General features: G+C 40.7%; 1 protein-coding gene across 5 annotated transcripts in view; it reads right to left on the bottom strand.

Annotated features, from left to right (window-relative positions):
- The window catches only part of Nak (Numb-associated kinase), a 555804-nt gene that overhangs the window by 163171 nt on the left and 374993 nt on the right, over positions 1-17640 (bottom strand). For all 5 annotated transcript variants that reach the window (XM_071680832.1, XM_071680812.1, XM_071680802.1 and 2 more), the window contains one exon: positions 11911-11994. In XM_071680832.1, coding sequence (XP_071536933.1) covers positions 11911-11994 — 84 coding nt within the window. The remainder of the gene's footprint in view (positions 1-11910; positions 11995-17640) is intronic.

Genomic DNA, 17640 nt, shown 5'->3' on the forward strand with positions numbered 1-17640 from the left:
ATTCAGCGTAGAATGGCAAAAGGTGAGAGCAAATGACGTGAGGGGAGGGGGTGAGGAATGGGATGTATTTAGGGAAGCAGTGATAGCATGTGCGAAAGATGCATATGACATAAGAAAGGTGGGCAGATTAGAAAGGGTAGTGAATGGTGGGATGAAGAAGTAAGGTTGTTAGTGAAAGAGAAAAGGGATGCATTTAGACTATACTTGTAGGGAAGGAATACAAATGAATTTGACATGTATAAAAGAAAGAGGCAGGAGGTTAAGAGAAGGGTGCAAGGGTTGAAAAAGAGAGCAAATGAGATTTGGGGTGGGAGAGTTTCATTAAACTTTAAGGAGCATAAAAAAATGTTTTGGAAGGAGGTAAATAAAGTGATTAAGACAAGAGAACAAATGGAGGGAGTATTTTGAAGGTTTATTGAATGTGTTTGATGCTAGTGGCAGATATAGGGTGTTTTGGTCAGGGCAGTGTGCGAAGTGAGAGGGTCAGGGAGAATGGTTTGGTTAAGAGAGAGAAGAGGTAGTGAAAGCTTTACGAAAGATGAAATCTGGCAAGGTGGCAGGTTTGGATGGTACTGCAGTAGAATCTTTTGAGAAAGATGGTGACCGTGCTGTTGATTGGTTGGTAAGGATATTCAATGTATGCATGGATCATGGTGAAGTGCCAGAGGACTGGTGGAATGCATGCATAGTGTCACTGTACAAAGGCATAGGGGAAAAAGGTGACTGTTGAAACTACTGAGGTATAAGTTTGCTTAGTATTCCTGAGAAATTATGCGAGGGTATTGACTGAGAGGCTGAAGGAATGTACAGAGCATCAAACTGGGAAAAAGCAGTGTGATTTCAGAAATGGTTGAGGATGTGCGGATCAGGTGTTTGCTTTGAAGAATGTGTGTGAGAATTACTTAAAAAAAGAGATGAATTTGTATGCAGCATTTATGGATCTAGAGAAGGCATATGATAGAGGTGACAGAGATGCTTTGTGATAGAAAAGTATATGGTGTGGGAGGCAAGTTGCCAGAAGCAGAGAAGTTTTTACCAATATTGTAAGGCATGTGTACGAGTAGGAAAAGAGGAGAGTGATTGGTTCCCAGTGAATGTCGATCTGTGGCATGGGTGTGTGATGTCTCCATGGTTGTTTAATTTGTTTATGGACTGGGTGGTTAGGGAGGTAAATGCAAGAGTTTTGAAGAGAGTCTGTTAGTGATGAGAGGGCCTGGGAAGTGAATGAGTTGTTAGCCGATGATACTGCTCTAGTGGCTAACTCGAGTGAGAAACTGCATTAGTTGGTGACTTTGTTTGGACAAGTGTGTTAAAGGAGAAAGGTGAGACTAAATGTGAATAAGAGCAATGTTATGTTTAGTAGGTAGGGTTGAGGGACAAGTTAATTGGGATGTAAGTTTGAATGGAGAAAAATTGGAGGAAGTGGAGTGTTGTAGATATCTGGAAGTGGACTTAGCAGCGAATGGAACCATGGAAGTCAGCCACAGGGTGGGGAAGGGGGCGAAGGTTCTGGGAGCTATGAAGAATGTGGAAGGAGAGAACATTATCTCATAGAGCAAAAATGGGTATTTGAAAGAACAGTAGCTCCAACAATACCATTTGGTTGCAAGGCATAGGCTATAGATAGGGTTGTGCAGGAGAGGGTGGATGTGTTGGAAATAAGATGTTTGAGGACAATATGTGGTGTGAGGTGGTATGATCGAGTAAGCAATGAAAGATAAGAGAGATGTGTGGTAATGAAAAGTGTGTGGTTGAGAGACTAGAAGAGGGTGTGATGAAATGGTTTGGACATAAATGAGTGAGGAAAGATTGACAAATAGGATATATGTGTCAGAGGTGGAGGGAACTAAGAAATGCAGGAGACCAATTTGGAGGTGGAAGGATGAGGTGAAAAAGATTTTGAGCGATCAGGGCCTGAACATACAGGAGGGTGAGAGGCATGCAAGGAATTGAGTGAAGTGGAATGATGTGGTATGCCAGAGTCAACATGCTCTCAATGTACTGAACCAGGGCATGTGAAACGTCTGGGGTAAACCATGGACAGGTCTGTGGGGCATGGATGTGGATAGGGAGCTGTGGTTTTGGTGCATTGCATGAGAGCAAGAGACAAAAGAATGAGGACCTTTTTTGTCTGTTTTCCTGGCCCTATCTCACTGAAACAGGAAATAGTGATGCTGTTTCCTGTGGGGCAGGGTAGTGTCAAGAATGGATGAAGGCAAGCAAGTATGAATATGTACATGTGTATATGTGTATTGGTATGTATATAATCTATGTGTATGTATGTGTGTGTGTGTGTATGAGAATTTATGTATTTATTCATTTATATAATTTACCAGGAATACTCAACAAACTTATACCTCTGTAATTTGAGCACTCACTCTTATCCCCTTTGCCTTTGTACAATGGCACTATGCACGCATTCCGCCAATCCTCAGGCACCTCACCATGAGTCATACATACATCAAATAACCTTACCAACCAGTCAATAATACAGTCACCCCCTTTTTTAATAAATTCCACTGCAATACCATCCAAACCTGCTGCCTTGCCGGCTTTCATCTTCCACAAAGCTTTTACTACCTCTTCTCTGTTTACCAAATCATTTTCCCTAACCCTCTCACTTTGCAAACCACCTCGACCAAAACACCCTGGTAAATTATATGGGAGGGTATTGATTGAGAGGGTGAAGGCATGTACAGAGCATCAGATTGGGGAAGAGCAGTGTGGTTTCAGAAGTGGTAGAGGATGTGTGGATCAGGTGTTTGCTTTGAAGAATGTATGTGAGAAATACTTAGAAAAGCAAATGGATTTGTATGTAGCATTTATGGATCTGGAGAAGGCATATGATAGAGTTGATAGAGATGCTCTGTGGAAGGTATTAAGAATATATGGTGTGGGAGGCAAGTTGTTAGAAGCAGTGAAAAGTTTTTATCGAGGATGTAATGCATGTGTACGTGTAGGAAAAGAGGAAAGTGATTGGTTCTCAGTGAATGTAGGTTTGCAGCAGGGGTGTGTGATGTCTCCATGGTTGTTTAATTTGTTTATGGATGGGGTTGTTAGGGAGGTAAATGCAAGAGTTTTGGAAAGAGCGGCAAGTATGAAGTCTGTTGGGGATGAGAGAGCTTGGGAAGTGAGTCAGTTGTTGTTCGCTGATGATACAGCACTGGAGCCTGATTCATGTGAGAAACTGCAGAAGCTGGTGACTGAGTTTGGTAAAGTGTGTGAAAGAAGAAAGTTAAGAGTAAATGTGAATAAGAGCAAGGTAATTAGGTACAGTAGGGTTGAGGGTCAAGTCCATTGGGAGGTAAGTTTGAATGGAGAAAAACTGGAGGAAGTAAAGTGTTTTAGATATCTGGGAGTGGATCTGGCAGCGGATGGCACCATGGAAGCGGAAGTAGATCATAGGGTGGGGGAGGGGGCGAAAATCCTGGGAGCCTTGAACAATGTGTGGAAGTCGAGAACATTATCTCGGAAAGCAAAAATGGGTATGTCTGAAGGAATAGTGGTTCCAACAATGTTGTATGGTTGCGAGGCGTGGGCTATGGATAGAGTTGTGCGCAGGAGGATGGATGTGCCGGAAATGAGATGTTTGAGGACAATGTGTGGTGTGAGTGCTTTTGATCGAGTAAGTAACGTAAGGGTAAGAGAGATGTGTGGAAATAAAAAGAGCGTGGTTGATAGAGCAGAAGAGGGTGTTTTGAAATGGTTTGGGCACATGGAGAGAATGAGTGAGGAAAGATTGACCTAGAGGATATATGTGTTGGAGATGGAGGGAAAGAGAAGTGGGAAACCAAATTGGAGGTGGAAAGATGGAGTGAAAAAGATTTTGTGTGATCGGGGCCTGAACATGCAGGAGGGTGAAAGGAGGACAAGGAATAGAGTGAATTGGATCGATGTGGTATACCGGGGTTGACGTGCTGTCAGAGGATTGAATCAGGGCATGCGAAGCGTCTGGGGTGAACCATGGAAAGCTGTGTAGGTATGTATATTTGCGTGTGTGGACGTGTGTGTGTATACATTGTGTATGGGGGTGGGTTGGGCCATTTCTTTCGTCTGTTTCCTTGCACTACCTCGCAAACGCGGGAAAACAAAAAATTCATTTACATATTTACTGATTTTGCTTTGTCGCTGTCTCCTGCGTTAGCAAGGTAGCGCAAGGAAACAGGCGAAAGAATGGCCCAACCCACCCACATACACATGTATATACATACACATCTGCACACAGCACATATACATACTTATACATTTCAACATATACATATATATACACACACAGACATATACATATATAAACATGTACATAATTCATTGTCTGCCTTTATTCATTCCCATCGCCACCTCGCCACACATGAAATAACAGCCCCCTCCCCCATCATGTGTGCAAGGTAGCGCTAGGAAAAGACAACAAAGGCCACATTCGTTCACACTCAGTCTCTAGCTGTCATGTAATAATGAACCGAAACCACAGCACCCTTTCCACATCCAGGCCCCACACAACTTTCCATGGTTTACCCCAGACGCTTCACATGCCCTGGTTCAATCCATTGACAGCACGTCGACCCCAGTATACCACATTGTTAAAATTCACTCTATTCCTTCCACGCCTTTCACCCTCCTGCATGTTCAGGTCCCGATCACTCAAAATCATTTTCACTCAATCTTTCCACCTCCAATTTGATCTCCCACTTCTCTTCGTTCCTTCCACCTCCGACACATATATCCTCTTTGTCAATCTTTCCTCACTCATTCTCTCCATGTGACCAAACCATTTCAAAACACTCTCTTCTGCTCTCTCAACCACACTCTTTTTATTACCACACATCTCTCTTACCCTTTCATTACTTACTCGATTAAACCACCTCACACCATATATTATCCTCAAACATCTCATTTCCAGCACATCCACCCTCCTGTGCACAACTCTATCTATAGCCCATGCCTCGCAACCATATAACATTGTTGGAACCACTATTCCTTCAAACATACCCATTTTTGCTTTCCAAGATAATGTTCTCGACGTCCACACATTCTTCAAGGCTCCCAGAATTTTCGCCCCCTCCCCCATCCTATGATTCACTTCTGCTTCCATGGTTCCATCCGCTGCCAAATCCACTCCTGGATATCTAAAACACTTCACTTCCCCCAGTTTTTCTCCATTCAAACTTACCTCCCAATTGACTTGACCCTCAACCCTACTGTACCTAATAACCTTGCTCGTATTCACATTTACTCTCAGCTTTCTTCTTTCACGCACTTTACCAGACTCAAGTCACCAGCTTCTGCAGTTTCTCACATGAATCAGCCACCAGCGCTGTATCATCAGCGAACAATAAGTGACTCACTTCCCAAGCTCTCTCATCCACAACAGACTGCATACTTGCCCCTCTCTCCAAAACTCTTGCATTCACCTCCCTAACAACCCCATCCATAAACAAATTAAACAACCATGGAGACATCATGCACTCCTGCCGCAAACCAACACTTACTGAGAACTAATCACTTTCCTCTCTTCCTACACGTACACATGCCTTACATCCTCGATGAAAACTTTTCACTGCTTCTAACAACTTACCTCCCACACCATATATTCTTAATACCTTCCACAGAGCATCTCTATCAACTCTCTAGATCCATAAATGCTACATACAAATCCATTTGCTTTTCTAGTATTTCTCACATACATTCTTCAAAGCAAACACCAGATCCACACATCCTCTATCACTTCTGAAACCACACTGCTCTTCCCCAATCTGATGCTCTGTACTTGCCTTCACCCTCTCAATCAATACCCTCCCATAAAATTTACCAGGAATACTCAACAAACTTATACCTCTGTAATTTGAGCACTCACTCTTATCCCCTTTGCCTTTGTACAATGGCACTATGCAAGCATTCCACCAGTCCTCATTTCAACGTATATATATATATTTTTTATTTTTTTATTATACTTTGTCGCTGTCTCCCGCGTTTGCGAGGTAGCGCAAGGAAACAGACGAAAGAAATGGCCCAACCCCCCCCATACACATGTATATACATACGTGCACACACGCAAATATACATACCTACACAGCTTTCCATGGTTTACCCCAGACGCTTCACATGCCCCGATTCAATCCACTGACAGCACGTCCACCCCGGTATACCACATCGCTCCAATTCACTCTATTCCTTGCCCTCCTTTCACCCTCCTGCATGTTCAGGCCCCGATCACACAAAATCCTTTTCACTCCATCCTTCCACCTCCAATTTGGTCTCCCTCTTCTCCTTGTTCCCTCCACCTCCGACACATACATCTTCTTGGTCAATCTCTCCTCACTCATCCTCTCCATGTGCCCAAACCACTTCAAAACACCCTCTTCTGCTCTCTCAACCACGCTCTTTTTATTACCACACATCTCTCTTACCCTTACGTTACTCACTCGATCAAACCACCTCACACCACACATTGTCCTCAAACATCTCATTTCCAGCACATCCATCCTCCTGCGCACAACTCTATCCATAGCCCACGCCTCGCAACCATACAACATTGTTGGAACCACTATTCCTTCAAACATACCCATTTTTGCTTTCCGAGATAATGTTCTCGACTTCCACACATTCTTCAAGGCCCCCAGGATTTTCGCCCCCTCCCCACCCTATGATCCACTTCCGCTTCCATGGTTCCCTCCGCTGCCAGATCCACTCCTGGATATCTAAAACACTTCACTTCCCCCAGTTTTTCTCCATTCAAACTCACCTCCCAATTGACTTGACCCTCAACCCTACTGTTCCTAATAACCTTCCTCTTATTCACATTTACTCTTAACTTTCTTCTTCCACACACTTTTCCAAACTCAGTCACCAGCTTCTGCAGTTTCTCACATGAATCAGCCACCAGCGCTGTATCATCAGCGAACAACAACTGACTCACTTCCCAAGCTCTCTCATCCCCAACAGACTTCATACTTGCCCCTCTTTCCAAAACTCTTGCATTTACCTCCCTAACAACCCCATCCATAAACAAATTAAACAACCATGGAGACATCACACACCCCTGCCGCAAACCTACATTCACTGAGATCCAATCACTTTCCTCTCTTCCTACACGTACACATGCCTTACATCCTCGATAAAAACTTTTCACTGCTTCTAACAACTTTCCTCCCACACCATATATTTTTAATACCTTCCACAGAGCATCTCTATCAACTCTATCATATGCCTTCTCCAGATCCATAAATGCTACATACAAATCCATTTGCTTTTCTAAGTATTTCTCACATACATTCTTCAAAGCAAACACCTGATCCACACATCCTCTACCACTTCTGAAACCACACTGCTCTTCCCCAATCTGATGCTCTGTACATGCCTTCACCCTCTCAATCAATACCCTCCCATATAATTTACCAGGAATACTCAACAAACTTATACCTCTGTAATTTGAGCACTCACTCTTATCCCCTTTGCCTTTGTACAATGGCACTATGAACGCATTCCGCCAATCCTCAGGCACCTCACCATGAGTCATACATACATTAAATAACCTTACCAACCAGTCAACACTACAGTCACCCCCTTTTTTAATAAATTCCACTGCAATACCATCCAAATATATATATATATATATATATATATTCTCTGTTCCTTCTTTTGGAAAATTACGAAATTTTCCAAAAGAAGGATGAGGATATTCCCTCTAAGGCCCAGTCCTCTGTTGATAACGCTACCTCGCTAATGCAGGAAATGGCGAATAGTATGAAAGATATATATATATATATATCTTTCTTTCTTTCATACTATTCGCCCTTTCCCGCATTAGCGAGGTTGCGTTAAGAACAGAGGACTGGGCCTTTGAGGGAATATCTTCACCTGGCCCCCTTCTCTGTTCCTTCTTTTGGAAAATTAAAAAAAAGAAAAAAAACAAGAGGGGAGGATTTCCAGCCACCCGCTCCCATATATATATATATATATATATATATATATATATATATATATATATATATATATATATATATATAAAAAGATATATATATATATATATATATATATATATATATATATATATATATATATATATATATATATATATATATACACAGACATATACATATATACATATGTATATAATTCATACCTGCTGCCTTCATTCACTCCCGTCGCCACCCCGCCACACATGAAATGACAACCCCCTCACCCCCACATGTGCATGAGGTAGCACCAGGAAAAGAAAACAATGGCCACATTCGTTCACACTAAGGCTCTAGCTGTCATGTATTATGCACCGATATACCACAGCTCCCTTTCCACATCCAGGCCCCCAGACCTTTCCATGCTTTACATGCCCTGGTTCAATCCACTAACACCATGTCGACCCCAGTATACCACATCGTTCCATCTCACTTTATTCCTTGCACGCCTTTCACCCTCCTGTATGTTCAGGCCCCGATCACTCAAAATCTTTTTCACTCCATCCTTCCACCTCGGTCTCCTGCTTCTCCTTGTTCCCTTCACCTCTGACACATATATCCTATTTGTCAATCTTTCCTCACTCATTCTCTCCATCTGTCCTTACCAATTCAACACACCCTCATCTGCTCTCTCAACCACACTCTTTTTATTACCATATATATCTCTAACCCTTTCATTACTTACTCGATCAAACCACCTCACACCACATATTGTCCTTAAACATTTCATTTCCAACATATCCACCCTCCTCCGCAACCATATAATATTGTTGGAATCATTTCAACACACCCTCTTCTTCTCTCTCAACCACACTCTTTTTATTACCGCACATATCTCTAACCCTTTCATTACTTACTCGATCAAACCACCTGACACCACATATTGTCCTCAAACATTTCATTTCCAACACATCCACCCTCCTCCGCACAACCTTATCTACAGCTCATGTCTTGCAACCATATAACATTGTTGGAACCATTATTTCTTCAAACATACCCATTTTTGCTCTCCAAGATAATGTTCACTCTCTCTCTCTCTCTCTCTCTCTCTCTCTCTCTCTCTCTCTCTCTCTCTCTCTCTCTCTCTATTAATGGGAACTCATTATAAAAGCTTAGCACAAAGATGAATGTTTCTGTAATATGCCTCTTAACATGATTTACATAGATCTGATTAAAGATATCTAAACTGGAATTTTAATAATCATACAAATAGTAAAGGTTTTTCCAGTTATAAGAAAAATAGAAGGTGCCTAATAATATATTAATTTTCACTGATTTTGTAATAGAAAAGATAATTCCCATTCTTTTTCGGCATTCTTATTTCTTATGATGTCAGTAATTCTAGACTGCATCACAAAAGCAACAGGCAAAGCAACATGCAATTTCTTTTTTAAGGTTTCAAGCAGTGCTCTTGGGCTTCTGACACTTTCTGGTTGAGAGGTTTAGAAATGAGCTGTTTGAGGCTCCACATATCATTTAATTATTAAGGCAACAGCTTGCGCCAAACTCATTGCATTACTTAACAACAGAAAGATGAGAACAGAGAAGTTACCAAAATGGCATCTGAAGTCTGAGTACTCCTTGATTTTTCAGTCTTTAGCTGGTGGCTTTTTGCAGTAAATATGCTCATGAAGTCACATAAGAATGATGGCAGCTAAGTAATCAGGGCTTGAAGTCTGTTGTATACACTATCTATGACCATGTTTTGGTTGTACACATGTGGAAGTTCACTATTTTTCACTGGTCTCATATTCTTTCATAATGGAGGGCACATTTAGCCAGATTGTGGGTCATAAGGTGGAAAATGTACAGCTGATCTCTTATGTAGGATACCAATTAATGAAATGCACTTCTTATAACACAACATACACATCTCCATATACAGGAAACTCTTGATTAACACATCTAATTTGTGCCATTTTTAGAATAACGTACATGCACCACCTTTCTTAATTTATGTGGCTTTAGTTTGGAATAATACAATTATCACTGGGCTGGCAGAGAGGTGGTACACCATTGCTATTGCCATGCAAGAAGTGTGTGTACGCATGGTGTGGCCATAGTCTATTGTCACAGAGATAAAGTATTTTGTGCTGCAAAGTACCAAATATTGCATGTTTTGCTCCTTTCACCATGCTATTAATGCATCTTTTAAATTTTCTTGGTACAAGGGGGATAAGAAGTGTGAGGACACCACCATTTAGTTCTCCTGGTAACAGGGTGCTAAGAAATGTGAGGCCATCATCATTTAAGTTACGATGGATGTCCTGAAGCATTATGAGAGTTGAATGAAGAGCTGATGCTGAAAATGTCCTTAGACTTAAGTGATTCTACTTTATGGACTACTTGTGACAGTGCAGAGATCAAGAAGAGTGCTGAGAGTAAAACATTAATCAGTATTCCTGAAGTTCTAATATGGAGAGACTGCAACGAATGTTGAGCACATGGATCGAACACCGTACTCATGAAAGTATTCCTGTCTGCAGGCTTGGGATATAAGAAAAGGCCTGGAGTATACATGATGGCATGGTACTAGAAGAACAAGCAACGAAGACTTTTCAAGCAAATCCTAATTGGTTCGTGAGGTTTAGGAAATGGTACAATTACCACATAATGACTGACTGGTTAGGTTGTTTCTGCTGATGTCATTCCCACCAAAAATTTCCCAGGAACCTTCCAGACCATCATCGAGGAAGGCAGTTATTTTCCTAATCAGATTTTCAACATGGAAAAGATCGCATTCTTTTGGAGAAAAAGAGACTTCAAGAATGTACATTTCCCGTAAAGTGAAGGCTACAACAAGTTTCAAAGCTGTCAAGGATTGCCTCAAGCTGCTTGTAAGGGGGGGGGGGGGTGCTGAAGAGAATGACATCACTAGGTTTCTTTTTACGCAAAAGGATACTCATAAGGAGGACCAGCCAGCAATATCTGGCAATGTAACAACTGAATCCACTTGATCATCATCATCACCTTCGTCAACTGTCATCTGACCCAGATGACCCCCTTGCCAATTAACTACTACTCTCACCTTCTCCCTCTCCATCAGCACCTGCAAGCAATGCTGACACAGCACTTGAAGTATGCACTGGAATTATATCCGGTATTTTCTCTTTTAGTTACTGAATTCACTGAACTATGTATATCATAATACCGTATATTACTTCCCACGTATTTCCTGCGTGTTGTAGAAGGCAACTGAAAGGGGAGGGAGCGGGTGGCTGGAAATTCTCCACTCTTGTTTTTTTTTTAATTTTCCAAAAGAAGGAACAGAGAAGGGGGCCAGGTGAGGATATTCCCTCAAAGGTCCAGTCCTCTGTTCTTAACGCTACCCCGCTAACGCGGGAAATGGTGAATAGTATGAAAGAAAGAAAAAGAATATTTCCAGGTATATGTACACTGTAGTTTTTCATTGGTAAAATATTTGTACTGTTGGTACTGTCTTATTCATAGTGAAACCCCTAATCTCCATTATTTAAGTTTATGCATTAATGATTTACATGATCATTTTCAAAAATATAATTACTGCGTGTTTTTTTATGAATCTGAATATACTCTTACAAAATGTCTACTAGATTCTGCATCTAAATGAAAAATGTCAGAGAGTAAAAGGAAATATCTTTTTTTTTTGAGCCAACCTTAAAATGGTATTTATCAAATTTCAAAATCATGCCTTAATGAATCACAGTTTCCTCATCTTTTCTTTGGTAAATACTTTATATTCAGTAGTTTTACCATAGCCACATCCTTCACACACAATGCCATACATGCAATGGATTCCTTGCATTCTTCTATTTGTCAATATTCATGAGGGGGTCGTTTCATGTGTCTTTGATTCATGCAGATAATACTGAATAAAACATTCAGTTTCTATATTAATAATCATAATTTACAGAATCACTATTTGTCTACTTAAGGGTAAGCAGTAAATATCAGTACTGAGAGTAAGTGCTACACTTACCAGGGGCATTAAATGGAGCTGCACCAAATGGGTCATCTTCTGCTGACATTACCAAACTCTCCCGACTTTTGACATTTGATATGCCTGAGGGAGAGGAAGTACTTTGTTAGTCACAACATCCTCTATTGGTACAATGTTCAAAAGACAACAAAAAGGGAAAAACCTTCTTCCATCATTATGAAACAGGTTATAAATCATGATGATAGTTTTAAGCTGAAAAGACAAATTAAAGATAAGAAAGGCCAGGAAAGTGATATAACATCCAGGAAAAGTGATAAAACATCATTAGTGAATAAACGGTAAAGACCACCTCTCTATTTTCTTTCTGTCTATTAACAATCTACCTATCTGTATAATGCCAATATTATGAACCAGGAAACCTCTAAACAAAGAAGGAATAAAGTTATCAAGTCTTCAAGAATGCCATGGAATATACCAAAAAGACTTTTTCATACTTTTTTGCTGTATCCCACATTAGCAACGTAGCACCACGAACAGACGAAGAACAGCTTCATCTGCCCACCTCATGCATAATGCTCCAACATCAGAACCTCTATCCACAATAAAGACCCAAAGACAAAAGAATATCAACCAAAACTCTATGACAGCCCTGCAATAAAAACATAAAGACTACTCAGTGAAACACCTAGAGATATGAGAATCATACACGAGGTTACAACAGAAACATTTATAAGAGAACTTGATTTCTGGTTGAGGTCAGCACCAAATGAAGCCAAGATTGACAATAATGTAATGAATAAAATGATGGGAAAGTCCTATTCATCACACAAGTTGTTCAGTTAGTGCTATATGCCAGCCTGCCTTTTGGGAAAAACATGTAGGTACACAAAAGCAAGTATATAATCCATCTGTAACTCTCATCCCAACTTCCAGGGATGGACCTGATATCACTCACACACTTTTTCAGACCCTGCCTTGTGCACCAAAGTGAAACATGGACTTCAACCCTTACATATAAAATTCATATTTTTTCATTTTGCACACAAATGGACTTGTCAAGCGAGACCAACATTTCCATTCATGTCCATTCCATTCACACTTTCTTCCATTTTCTTAACTTTTTTTTATCAGTTTCAATTCAACCATTTATGTGTCCTCACTGAGGTACACTTCATCAAAGGCTACTTGATGGCATAAAAAGTTTACGAGATGGGATCACATGACTCTAGAACACTCTCCCTGTTCTATGCAAATTGGTATCTACAAATAGGTTATTACATGCTTTTTATCAAAGTTTTCAAATGATACTGCAACTTAACCCATTCACTGCAGCTTTCATGTATACCTGACAATTTGTATACAACTCAATGCAGCTGTCCTATACAGACAGACCTTGATCAGTGCTCCTATGATTAATGCTGCTTTATAATTCTCTTAATGGCAATCTTCCTGGGGAAAAAACAACTAAAATCTGTCAAGCTGTTCAGATGTCCATCTAAGAGCATGAAACACACACAGGTCTCTCCTTTAGTCTGAGCTCTGTGCACAGCCAATGGGAAAAACGCATGTTGATAAGCATTAATGCTTTGGCCACCAGTTGTGAACACTCTCCTGACAACCAGGTTCAAATGCACCATAGTCAATTCATTTACTGTATTTTTGCCTGTCTATGTGTGCACAAAAGGCCCATAATGTCTGAAAAAAGGCATACTGGTGCTAAGTGCCTGTAATGTGGGCAAGCATTTACGAAAAACCACCAGTGTGGGCAATTAAATGTGTTACAAAGCTCGTGACATTCATTTCCAGCAATGTGGGAATCATGTTTACCACACCATGGTTTGATTTATCTATTCAAATTCTGCCTACTTTTTATATCCAACAGGTCAAAAACGCCTGGAGAAAGGCCTGTGTTAACACTGGTAACGTGGGCAAGAATTTATGGAAAAGCAACATTTTGAGAGTAAAATGTAGGCAAAAAGGGATGATGAAGCTCCATACAATCATTTTCAGCACTGTGTTTGATTCATCTACCATATTTTTGCCTATTTTTCTGTTTGCTCAACATGCATAATGTCTGGGATGTTACAGGCAGGTGGTAATGATGCAAGCCTTTAAGGATAAGCAACAGTTTGGATGTGAAAATGCATGTTATATAATATAGTGAGGCTCCTGACAGTCATGTTTACTACAATGTGGTTGATCAATTTATTGTATTTTCGCATATTTTAGTGTTTGCAAGAGGCCCAAAATGTTTCAAAAAAGGCTAGCAGGTGTCCATGTTTCTAACACAGGCATTCAAGGTAAAACAACAGTTTAGATGTGATTACTACACATTATAAAATGCACAGATGGGTTGTTTCATACTTATTAGACTGAATGCACCAGTGAGTACTTGTCCCGTAACTTACTGTATGAGTTACTATTATGAATTATAAAGAGAATCAAAACATTTACCATGTGTGCACACACCATCATTTGTGCTAACATTAGTATCCCAATAAAGCCTTTAAATAATGCATATAGGTATGGGTATGTTTGAAGGAATAGTCGTTCCAACAATGTTATATGATTGCGAGGTGTGGGCTATAGATAGGGTTTTGCAGGGGAGGGTGGATGTGTTGGAAATGAGATGTTTGAGGACATCATGTGGTGTGAGGTGGTTTGATCGAGTAAGTAATAATAGGGTAAGAGAGATGTGTGGAAATAAAAAGAATGTGGTTGAGAGAGCAAAAGAGGGTGTTTTGAAATGGTTTGGTCACATGGAGAGAATGAGTAGAGAAGACTGACCAAGAGGATATATGTGTCAGATGTGGAGGGAACGAGGAGAAGTGGGAGACCAAATTGGAGGTGGAAGGATGGAGAGAAAAAGATTTTAAGCGATCGGGGCCTGAACATGCAGGAGGGTGAAAGGCGTGCAAGGAATAGAGTGAACTGGAACGATGTGGTATACCAGGGTCGACGTGCTGTCAATGGATTGAACCACAGCATGTGAAGCGTCTGGGGTAAACCATGGAAAGTTTTGTGGGGCCTGGATGTGGAAAGGGAGCTGTGGTTTCGGTGCATTATACATGACAGCTAGAGACTGAGTGTGAACAAATGTGGCCTTTGTTGTCTTTTCCTGGCGCTACCTCGCACGCATGCTGGGGGAGGGGGTTGTCATTTCATGTGTGGCGGGGTGGCGATGGGAATGAATAAAGGCAGACAGTATGAATTATGCACATGTGCATGTATGTATATGTCTGTGTATGTATATATTTGTATACGTTGAAATGTATAGGTATGAATATGTGTGTGGACGTATATGTATATATGTGTATGTGGGTGGGTTGGGCCATTCTTTCATCTGTTTCCTTGCGCTACCTTGCTAACGCGGAAGACAGGGACAAAGTATAATATATTTTTTTTTTTTTTTTATACTTTGTCGCTGTCTCCCGCGTTTGCGAGGTAGCGCAAGGAAACAGACGAAAGAAATGGCCCAACCCCCCCCATACACATGTATATACTTACGTCCACACACGCAAATATACATACCTACACAGCTTTCCATGGTTTACCCCAGACGCTTCACATGCCTTGATTCAATCCACTGACAGCACGTCAGCCCCGGTATACCACATCGCTCCAATTCACTCTATTCCTTGCCCTCCTTTCACCCTCCTGCATGTTCAGGCCCCGATCACACAAAATCTTTTTCACTCCATCTTTCCACCTCCAATTTGGTCTCCCTCTTCTCCTTGTTCCCTCCACCTCCGACACATATATCCTCTTGGTCAATCTTTCCTCACTCATCCTCTCCATGTGCCCAAACCACTTCAAAACACCCTCTTCTGCTCTCTCAACCACGCTCTTTTTATTTCCACACATCTCTCTTACCCTTACGTTACTTACTCGATCAAACCACCTCACACCACACATTGTCCTCAAACATCTCATTTCCAGCACATCCATCCTCCTGCTCACAACTCTATCCATAGCCCACGCCTCGCAACCATACAACATTGTTGGAACGACTATTCCTTCAAACATACCCATTTTTGCTTTCCGAGATAATGTTCTCGACTTCCACACATTCTTCAAGGCCCCCAGAATTTTCGCCCCCCTCCCCCACCCTATGATCCACTTCCGCTTCCATGGTTCCATCCGCTGCCAGATCCACTCCCAGATATCTAAAACACTTCACTTCCTCCAGTTTTTCTCCATTCAAACTCACCTCCCAATTGACTTGACCCTCAACCCTACTGTACCTAATAACCTTGCTCTTATTCACATTTACTCTTAACTTTCTTCTTCCACACACTTTACCAAACTCAGTCACCAGCTTCTGCAGTTTCTCACATGAATCAGCCACCAGCGCTGTGTCATCAGCGAACAACAACTGACTCACTTCCCAAGCTCTCTCATCCCCAACAGACTTCATATTTGCCCCTCTTTCCAAAACTCTTGCATTTACCTCCCTAACAACCCCATCCATAAACAAATCAAACAACCATGGAGACATCACACACCCCTGCCGCAAACCTACATTCACTGAGAACCAATCACTTTCCTCTCTTCCTACACGTACACATGCCTTACATCCTCGATAAAAACTTTTCACTGCTTCTAACAACTTTCCTCCCACACCATATATTCTTAATACCTTCCATATAATAATATAGGTAAACAAAGATGTGTTAGAAAGCATCTCTATTGGAGCACTATTAAAACTGACTTTAATATTTTCTTGATTAGCAGTCTTTGACTCGGAACACATCCTGGGCACCAATCAATAAATCTCTTTATATAGCTTAGCATCTTTAAGAATTCCATCAATGCCGGATGATTTCATGTTTAAGAATATGGAAACTGGCAAGCCACTGTGTTGCTAAGCACTAAAAAGTGTTATGCATTCCAAGGAAGATGTCTTTGGGTAAGAATTTAGTAAGTGGCATGTTACACAGTGTTAATACATGTAAGTGTGTTGTTTTTCCCTTTGGTTTGAGGACAATACTGCTAATACTATAATAAAAGGAGAACAAGAAATTTGCAAAGCCAGGACAACATTTTCGACACAATATTCTGGTATTTTCAGCTGATTCCGGTATATTTCAAGGTTTTGTCACAACCCAAGCTACTGATGTCTGCAAAGTCAGGGTCAGATAATGAGCTGGTTCAAGAATAGGGGGCAGCTATTGTGGCTGTCTATTATTTTCTATATGTCCTGTATCATTGATTATTTTCATTGTCTATATGATGTTTCATGTAAATTTTTGCACTTTTTCAACACTTTTCTTACCTTATGCATGACCTAATGATTACTGTATATTCTAAGGAAATATAAGAAAACAACCTTACTTACTGCCAGGAATCATAATCATGTGTTTAAACTTTGGGCTTTTACTCTGTAAATAATAAGGCAAATTGCATCTTTTGTAAATTTTTCCCCACAATTTTCCCTTTGAGGTTCATGATTAATTCATGCACTTAAAACAAGTTACATATCAAGAAAAATAACTCAAATATGGACGGCATAGTAGAATGTTTACAAATCAGGTGGACAAGATGAGTAAGCAGGGGCATTTACAATGTTTTTGGTGAACTGTATGGTAAAATAATTTTCAAATACATAAAATATTCAAATATTCTAATATCTAAAATATTCAAAATTTAGGGAAGCAGTCCTGGCATTTATGACAAATGCATGTGGCATGTGTAAGGTGGGGGTAGGCAGGAAGGAAAAGGTAGCAAGTAGTGGGATGAAGAAGAAAAAGTTGCTAGTGAATGAGAAAA

Source organism: Panulirus ornatus, chromosome 2, assembly GCF_036320965.1.
Source record: "Panulirus ornatus isolate Po-2019 chromosome 2, ASM3632096v1, whole genome shotgun sequence".
NCBI classification, from domain to species: domain Eukaryota; kingdom Metazoa; phylum Arthropoda; class Malacostraca; order Decapoda; family Palinuridae; genus Panulirus; species Panulirus ornatus.